Source organism: Thalia democratica, chromosome 3 (assembly GCF_965202585.1).
Source record: "Thalia democratica chromosome 3, ktThaDemo2.hap1.1, whole genome shotgun sequence".
NCBI classification, from domain to species: Eukaryota; Metazoa; Chordata; class Thaliacea; order Salpida; family Salpidae; genus Thalia; species Thalia democratica.
The window spans coordinates 96,846,791-96,857,206 of NC_139167.1; the positions used below are offsets into that span (position 1 = coordinate 96,846,791).

General features: G+C 25.2%; 1 protein-coding gene across 1 annotated transcript; it reads left to right on the forward strand.

The window, feature by feature from the left end:
* The first annotated feature begins 3,375 nt into the window (after window positions 1-3,375).
* Window positions 3,376-4,314, forward strand: LOC145832666 (kelch-like protein 23). The gene has a single exon (XM_082939968.1). It carries the CDS (start codon window positions 3,376-3,378, stop codon window positions 4,312-4,314), a length of 939 nt encoding a protein of 312 aa, XP_082796094.1.
* The last annotated feature ends 6,102 nt before the right edge of the window (window positions 4,315-10,416 follow it).

Genomic DNA, 10,416 nt, shown 5'->3' on the forward strand with positions numbered 1-10,416 from the left:
AATCTAATTAAATGTTTTAAATTTTGTCTACTAAGAGTTACAAAAAAAACTAAGAATATTGTTTTTTTTGTAGCAAAAATTAATGACTTCATTTTTTTGGTTAAAATTTTTGTGAATAAATTGTCCGATAAAAAAAAATCGATTACTTATAACAAAAAATTAACTTATACTTTATTGTTTTTGTTTATATTTATTTTCAAAAGAATGTATCAATTGATACTAACCTTATACCTGGTATTACATTTTGTAGTTAGTAGAAAAGATAACGTCTTAAATAATTTTTAAACTTAAAAAATTAATTAAATATAAGTTTTTCAAAAAAAATATAGTTTAAATTTGTATCGGTTATCAAAACTTAATCAATTGATAAAATTACAAATTAGTCTTTGTCTAGATGTAAAGATGAAGAGCATTAGTTATTTTTATTGCTTTCAATACATATTATTATTATTGTTATATTATTTGCTTTTTTTAATCATACCTATAAATCGAACGTGCTTAACGACAGTTAACGATGTTAGATAATAATTTTTTTTTTTAATTTAACTTTATTTTGTTTTTTATTGTTTAGTTCGAATGTGATTGTAAAAACGAAAAAAATTAAGGTTTTAACACTACTACCGATTACAGAATTCGAAATAATAGTAAAAAAGTTCTTAATTCTTATTTAAAGTAAATTTGAAAAATTATTAATTAAACGATATAGCTTAAACCTTTTTAACTACTTTTTTTTTAAGACTTTAATTAATATTTCTAAAACTATCTAACTCACTTAATTTTTCAAGTAGAAAATATCGATGACCAAACCTAAAATTATTACCATAAATTGGAACAACTTTATATTTATTTGTTCAAATTACTTTACAAAACTAAACTTAAACTTAACATTGTTAAAAAATATTATCTATAAAATTTACCTTTTATTACTAACCTGTTTATAATTGAACTTAACCACACTAACATCAGCATCAGTATCCAGCAGTGGCGTAGCGTGGTATTTTGGTCAGGGAGTGCATAAATTTTTTTCTCAAAAAATCCTCTAAGTTAAAACTTTTGTAATTAGCTATAAAAAAACTTTCTATAAGTAATATAATTAAAATAAATTTATTAAGTAAAATAAGTTCGTTAATTTTTTTAAAAAATATTTATCTATTACAAAATCAAACAATTAAATAAAAGTATAAATTTCATTAGAATTACTTATTCTTGCAAAAATGTAAACTTACTAAATAAAAATTGTTTTTATAACTTATAGTAAACTTTATATCTTTAAAAATTAATATATTCAATAAAACGAAAGTATCTGTTTATTTACGAAAAAAATATCAATCTCTTTAATATACAATACAACAGTGATAACAACACCTCATTGCACATAACTTTAATAAAGTTACACAGAAGTTAAAATAGACCAACTTTATAACTGTTATTACAGTTTATTACAACTTTGTAAAATAGTTAAAAGTATACTTTTTAATTTTAATTCATTTGATTGTGTTTGTTTAAAATAAAAATCACAAACAAAGTTTATTTCTCATAGGCCGACACGCTTGTCTTGTATGTTTACAAAAATAAAGTTCAGAAAACTAGCAGTAGTCTTAACAATGTAGCATAAAAAAAAATTGTAAAATTGTTTAACTTTTCTTTAAGCGTGACGTATTTTCGTAAACTTTTTGTAGAAAAATAATCTGCCATAAGGTTATACTACAGCGGTGCGCTATATTAATTGCGTGCTTTTTGAGTCTAAATTCTTATGAAGTTTATGAACTTATAAATTTTTTACTTTATGGAGTTTTTCATAAAAATCGGTGCGCATTTGCAATTACGCACCGAATCAAAATATTGAGTAATAACATGTACTTTCCTAACTTTTCACTAACTGGTATTTATTATCAAAATTTCGTTTAACTTTTTGAATACTAGATAAACATAGTTAAAAAAAGGCAAATTAAACAGAAAAATAAACTAAATGTAAGATATTACATTCTATTTTTTAACATTTTTCTTTTTTTGGGTGGCACGCTACGCCCCTGGTATCCAGTGCTTCTGAAATGTGGTTCCGCCAAACCCTAGGGTTCCTAGACAACCTACGACCGTTTTGTCCTGGTTCGGACTTGTAAGGCAGGCACAGCCGCGAGAAATCGCTGTTGAGATATTAACAAGCGGGCTTCGTAAAGTACAAAAACTCGGTTTATATAAAAAATACAATGTTTCACAAACTTTACCTTTTAAATCATTTCTTATAAAGTAATCAAAAATAAGAACATTGTAGCATAAATAAAAATATATTGTATAATACAAATACTAATATATTTATTAATAATATTAACACAGTATATTTTATTGTTTCTGATGTTTTATTACATGTCGATGACTGTTTTATCACTTAAAGAAATATTTTAATCACTCAAAACTAGTTTATGTAAACTAATGGCAGCGTAAGATGTGGCTTATCTTCTATTTTCTGATAAACTTTAAAAAAAAAATTATTATATTTTTAGTAAAACTTTTTTTTTCGCTATTCACAAAATTTAGAAAATTATAATCTAAAACTTAAACATGCTAAAATTAAAAAAAATCTATTTTTGATTTTCTACAATTAATCTCCTTGTTTCAGTTGTTAAAAAAGTGAATATTTAGAAGCCATTTAAAGACAACGATAGTATTTCAAATTACATGAAATAAATTAGTACACCAACATTACCTTATTTCTAAATTTTTCGAAATTATACATCAAATTGATGAACTATATAAAATGTGAATTAACAAAATGTATTGTTAAAAAATATATATACTAGTATGTTTTTTAATCTAAAATAATACTTGTTATCTAATCAACCTTTTTACTTTTTTATAGTGTTATTTATTTTCGCTTCTTTATCATTAAGTTTTCGATGTAAAAATGTAGTATTTTTCAATTTAACTTTTAAGTTTTGTGCTGTTTAACTAAGTTAAAGAAACAATTAAAAACAAACAAAGCTAATTATGTAACAAAAGTTCTAAAAAGACAACATTGAATTTTTTGTTTAATCACATTTCAAAAACAGTTAACTGTAATTTAAGGAAAATATTCTTTTTTATGTAAAACATTGAAATGTGTAAACAGTTGGTTTACCTATAACTGAATTTTAAAATATTTAACATTAATTTTACTGTTGATAAAATGTTCATGTTTAAATGAATTTTTTATTTGGAGTAGTACTAAACATTTCAACTAATGTCTAGTCTAAAGATGTTAGTTTTATTTTATTTATTCTAAAATCGTTTTATGTAGAAATTATTTACTTCTTTATATAACACACTTTTTTTTTAATCTGCCTAGTTCTCCTAAATTAAATGAAGTTTTCTTTGACTAGTATAAAACCAGAAGCAGCAATGCGAGGAAGAAAAAATTTAGAATCTATACCAAAAGTTTTATATGAAAATAGATATTGCAACCAAGATAACTTCAGTTCTTTAGGTTGTGGAGGAAAGGTTAAAAGTTTTAGATATGGAAGAGGTATACGAACTGTCAAAAGTGTTTATAAACTAGATGGTCCCAAATTTAAATGTGAAAGTTATGCTTCAATGCCGATCTCTCTTGGAGACTGTAAAACTGCTGTTGTTAATTCAGAATTATTTATTTTGGGTGGGGATACGCACAATAATGAATACGGTAAAGGGTCTTCTCAAAAAGGAAAATTCAATGAGTCTATCATAAAATTTTGTAATAAAAATAAAACTTGGTCATCTAAAGCGCAATTACGTAACGCCTGCAAGTATTTTTGTGTTTGCTCCTTCAAGAAAAACTTATACGTAGTTAACGAAACTGGTTTATGTTACGCTTACAATTTGAAAAATGACAAATGGACCAATTTAGCTAGAACAAGACAGAAAAGATGTTCGGCAGCTTGTACAGTTTTTGAAGGAAAAATTATTGTATGTGGAGGTTACGACTATCATCGGCCAACACTGAAATCAGTAGAAGCATATGATTATCATGAAAATAAATGGGCAAATTTACCCGATATGATTGAAGGAAGATATGTTCATGCATCAGTTAGCATGGGAAATAAACTGTTTGTTATTGGTGGACACCATATTACAAGTTGTGAGGTTTTTGACAATTTTTCGAGAAGTTTTACTTTGTTCGAATCAAACATTTATTCTCGGCGCGTACAAGCTGTTAGTATTGGTTATAACATTATAGTACTTTCTATGATAAATAAAAAAACAAGAGTATATAAATACGACGTTATCAATAATCATTGCTGTGATATGGATGTTGAAGGTCTAAAAGATGACGTTAGTTGTGTTAAGTATGCTACATATTGACGAAATAATATTTTTCTTATTTTTGAACTATTTTTCAACCATTTGTTGTGTTTTCAAAACTATTTGTTTTTTGCTATGTTTGTTTGTAATTTTTTGTTTATTTATTCTGTATCTAAATAAATAAACTTTGTACCACGTTTTATGTCCTCCTGTTTAATTCATACACTTTTATATTTAAAATACTTTCATAACTATAATAAAAATAACTAAACAAATATTTTATAATAAACAAATAATAAATAAATAATAAACAAATCTATGTAAACAAAGTAAATTATAAAATACTTATTTAAAATTGCTTAAAAAACTCTTTTATCATATGTTGTGAATGAGTGAGATAGTATCTTATAAAATTTTAAACTATCGAGAACCACCTATTTTTAATAAAATCTTTTTTTTTAATTTGTTTATGAAAATAGAGCCGTTGTAACCTTTATTATTCATGACCGCTATATTTATTTTTAACTTAACTCTCGGCAACTATGGCAAATAGCCGATTTTGAAAGCTTAACCATTTTATTTACAAATTAATTTCTCCAATTTTTTATTCTAAAAATGGTTTAAAAATTGGTTCAAACTACTATGAGTAAAAATATTAGATTATTATGAAAAAAAATACCAGATATGAAATAAGAAAGATATTTTTATGCTTAAGTAAGTATGGCTAACTTCACTCGATTAGTATTTTTTTGCAACTTTTTAAATACGTCCAACTTTGAAATTAATTAGTTTTCTTTAACTATAAGGAAAATAAGGTTTGTTTTTCGTTCTGAAAAATGCTCATTTCCCTTTAATAAAAGATAAATCCATTGGATTGGGGGTTAAATATTTTAGTAGGGCCCTTTAATAAAAAAATTTGAAATTTTTAAACATTTGAATTATTTAGCAAAATAATCTTTTATTATATTATTATTCTTACATTGCTGTGTTCACAATGGCTGTTCTTTATTTTATTCCTAACTACTAATATTTTCACAATATATACAGATTTGCCCGATAGTAAATTTCAAAAACCTTCAATTTTCTAACGATCACAGAAGCAGAATATTTTTTTAACTTAACTTAATACACTTAATTATCACAATTTTTAATAGTTAAATTGGTATAAAATTTTTGTTAAAAGAATAATTAATAAAAACAAACGTGTTGATTTTATACAATTTTTTTATGCTCAATGTCAAATTTAACTTAAGTAAGTTGTATTTAAAAAATGTTTTTCGAAAGGTTTTTCTCGAATTGCGTACAAATTAATAAAAACCTAAAATTTATTAAAATGTTTAGTTTATCTCTAAATAAGAATGTGTTATAAACTAATAGTGAGTTATTTTATGTATGCAACACAAGTAAAATTAAAAAAATAACCATGAAAATTTAAGTTTATTAAAAGTAGTGTTAGCAGTAGTGTTTGTTGTTGCTACAAAAGCTAAAAAAGACTTAACCGTTAATTATAATTTAACTAAACAATTTTATACTAAATATATAAGCAAAGCTGAGTAAAAATTTTAAAACTACACAAAATGCCAGTTTAAGTATAAACAATGATTGTTTTTTAATAAAAAGTTTTCATTTATGATTAAAGTAATAAAAAAGTTATTAATTTTGTAAAGCACAAGTACAGATTGTGCAATGCAGAAAAAATCGAAATTTTAAAAGTAAAAAACTCTGAATCTCTAAACAAAAGAAATGGTAACAAACTGGCTGCATACATTATCGTAAACAATTTATCTAAAAACTCTGTTAATAATTTTGTCTAAAATCAACAAGTATTCTATTATTACGTATTACCTAATTTTGTATAATTTTATTTCAGTACTTACAAGTTTAATTTTCATTGAATAAAACTTGGCTGAAGACGCGTATTAAACGCAGAAACAGCTGTCCCAAGCAAAAGTTTATTTTGTGTATTTTAGTTCTATATATATATATAAATATATATATACAATTTATTAGAAATATAAGATTTCAAAAATGCTGGTACACTTGTTTCAGAAGACTAGACGCCTTAATCTTTAGCCAGCTAAATTTAAAATAAAAAGCACTTTGCTAAACATAGAAGCAAAAGCTATACAAAAAAACAAAAATACAGTATGACGTAATATTGTGCATAACAAGAATTCAGTACAAAAATCGATCTATCATCTAACTTTCAAACAACTAAAATTAACAAAAACTACAGTTAAGCTACAAAGTTTGTTTAGAAAAGTGCTTTTTATTTTAAATTTAGCTGGCTAAAGATTAAGGCATCTAGACTTATGAAACACGTGTACAAGTATTTTTAAAATTTTAATTTTTTAATAAATTATTTAAAAGCCCTTCAAGTAAGGCTCAGTAGAAGGTGTTTAAGTTTAAATTACAGCCTTATGTTATATATATATATTATGTTATAATTACTATTATACATAAATAAGTTATTTAACTTAATAAATCAAATTTTTCTCACTGAGCCCACCTTAAGAGCTTTATTAGTAAGAAGGTTTATTTCAAGATGTAAAACTCAAAGGACTCGAGTTTCGTGCTTATGCACTTATCAGCTTCAAAACAAGTTTAAAATAAATCACAAAACAAAACACACAAATGAAAATTAAAAAAAGTATTATAAATAGATTATGACGTAATTTTGAAACTATCAAAAATCATGCAAAACGGCTTGTGTAAAAATTAATTTACCAATCGACAATAAACTGGCAAAAATTCATAAACTTCAGTGAGTAACTACATATTAGGAAAGATAATTGAAAGAGATAAAGATAAAATTAAGATAAAAAAGTAAAAAAAAAATAAATTTAAATTATTATAAGATGAAATTAAAACTTTTAAATTTTGTAAGCGATTTTTTTATATGTCTACAAGACGATACAAACTCGATTCTTTTATTTAGGCATCTCTTGTCTTTCAGTGCATATACAACGGCTGTTGCTTCTTTGAGACACAGCTTACATATTGGGCTGTGCTCTTTTTATAACTTGCCGCTGCGCTTTAAGCCACAAACATACTTCGAAAGTTCAGTGTCATTTTCAATATACCGCCTTTAAAAGATTTTTTTATGATTGGCGTACCTGAATCTAAACTGAGTCGATCACAAGCCGACATAGAGCCTCGTCTCAACGCCAGAGTTAACTGTGGCCCTGTAAACAATGTTCTCTGAACGGTAATTGCCCCCTTTCAAATTATATTTACAGCTACCAGCGCAGCAAAATTGACTTCTAATTCCTGAGTCTTGATTTAAATTCTTTTTGGTCGTGTGCCTTAATGATATTTTCTAAATTTGCCGTACACAAATAATTAATTCGCATATCATGTTTGTTGAAAATTTTTGTTAGCGGATTTTGTTTATTAAAGTGTTTTTTGACTAGATTTATAATTTTTCTTCCAGTATTAGTTTTTAGTAAATTGCTAAAAGGAGGCTTTACCAGATTAAATTTCTTTTTCTTTTATGATTATTTTTATGTTGTTGCTCATGTTTTTAAAATTTAAGTTTATTATCGTATCCGCATTTTTTCATTAATGTTTTATATTCATCTTTTATGTTTAGAAAAATTTCTTCTTTACTAGATCGTTTTTTTAAGCGTTGATTTATTATGGTAGGAATTTGTTTTATGATATTTTAGGATGGCTTGATTGTTTGTTAATATACAAAGTTTTAGCGTTTTGGAAATTTTATAAAGCATAACAGAGACATCATTCAAGTTGAGCTTCACATCTAGGAAGTCAGTTATCACTAGTGGCGATTCCACAGTGACTCTTAACCCCATAGATCTGAAGAAGGCATGAGTCTAGCAGAGTTGAGCAACACAGCTAGACCATCGTCTCTCTATAACCCAACTCTATTCAAACTAAAGATATCTTTTAACCGGGTGGATGTCACTTTTGCACGAGCGTAATTTTTGTACAAGGGGACACTTTTGCACTGCGACTCTTTTGCACGAGCTTGACTTTAGCACGAGGGGACATTTTTACACGGCATCACTTTCGCACGAGCGTCATTTTAGCACGAGTGGACACTTTTGCACGGCAAAATTTTTTCACGATGACAATTTTTACGGCAGCATTGTTGCACAACGATACTTTTGCACAGCGACATTTTCGCACGATGACTTTTTTGCGCGGAACTTGAATTTTGAATTTTGGTATAAAGTTTGTTAGCTAGTACAAAGTCTCTAACATAAAAAAAAATTGGAAAATAAAATTTTATAACATACTTATATTAAAGGCAAATGATGAACGATTTAAATTCTAAAAAACAGTATAAGTATAAGTATAAGTTATAAGTATAAGTATTAACAAACTAACAAAAAAATAAAATATTCATAAACTTTGTTTAATAAAAGTTATTTACAAAAGATTCATACCAGGGACAAAAATTTAATTTATTTAGAAACTACGATCAAAAATACTTTAAGTATAAGTAAATTTTTCTAGTATTTTGAACCTTAATATACTAATCAAAAGCTATGCCTTTTTATATATTTTACTATACTATTTCTAGTTTATTGTCCATATGATGTACTGAGGAATCAAAACCTAAACCACTTAAACTGAAAAACACATAAAGAAAAATAATAAAAATAAACAAAAGTAGGTTATTTATTAAAACTAAGACAAAAACACAATTTTATATAAAATTTATAGGTTAAAATAAAAATAAAAATTTTTACCACAAACTTTTACTTATTTACGCTTTGATGTGGAACGAACAACATCAAGTATTTAATTACATTGACTAACAACAAAAATATAACCTAAAGCTGCAAGGACATTAACAATAGACTGGCCAGATGAATAATCATTAAATACATTGAAAAATGACTCATCATTAATAGAGTAAAGATGCTGCTAATAAAATCGAACTATAAAAACTAAGCTAAATCTTAAAATTTAATCAACAGTTGATGAAAATTACTTATTAATTTTACTAACACAAATATAATTTAGATATAACTTTTATGACTTCAATCGAAATTATTTAAAAGATTTTCAAAAAATTAATTCTTTTGGAAGTTTATTCCATATTTTAACTGATCGACAAAAAAAATAATACTGCCTTATTGTTGAAATATTGCAGCGGTTGAAGACTTATTTTGTATATTTTTTGAACATAACTTCTAACTTCCAAATGTTACTCTCTTATTGGCTAATTATGATCTTGCAACATTATAGTAATAAAATAATCCTAGTTTGAACCTTGAAAAATGCGCTATTTTATTGCTGTTTTTTATTCTGACGCTAAATAAAAAATAAAATATTAACATCAAGTATAACTTGAAAAACTTTACACTTCATAAATTAACTAAATACTTTTTTTATTTATTTAATAATTGTTTAAAATTTAAATAAATTTAAAATATTTTTTTAACAACGATATAATGCCAGTTATAACATCAAGAGAATATAAGTTAAAAATAATACTCAACATTCATGATTTGAAGCCTTATTAAATTAGTTTATATTTATGTTTAAAATTTACAGAGATTGAGATGATTTTTATTTAAAGTATTTAAAGTTGTTTTCACTAAAATTAAAAAATGTGTATTCATTTAGTTTATTTCATTTAAGATTATAAATATAAATGAATAAACTATGATACGTTAAAATATTGTTCTACGTAAAACTTCAAATAAAATTTTTATTTAAAAACTATATTTAAGGTCTAACGAGGTCTTTGACCGAAATTTAGTTTCTAAAAGAAGTTCTTGTAAAAATAAATTTATAAAAACTTTACATTAAAACTTCAATAAAAAACTACCACATTTTATTCATTCAAAACAACTTTCGTTTAAAAACGAATATTATTTAAGTTGACAAAAAAAAAATATTCAAATTTCTATATGAGAAAATAAAAATTAGAAGCGTGCAAAAATGAAGTTCTGTTCAAAATTAACTTTTTTTTTAAATTTTAAAGTTCATAATTTTATACCTGAAAATATAGCGCCGTGAAAAGTGACGCTTTGTAAAAATGTAGCCATGCAAATGTAACGTCGTGCAAAATTTTTGACGTGTGAAAATGTCGTCGTGCAAAAGTGACCCTCCGTGCAAAAGTGACGCCGTGCAAAAGTGTCTCCTCGTGCTAAAGTGACGCTCGTGCAAAAGAGTCGCCTTGCAAAA

What these genes read in the sequence shown, in the direction of transcription:
- LOC145832666 (XM_082939968.1), top strand. Translation starts at nt 3,376, where the DNA reads ATGCGAGGAAGAAAAAATTTAGAATCTATACCAAAAGTTTTATATGAA.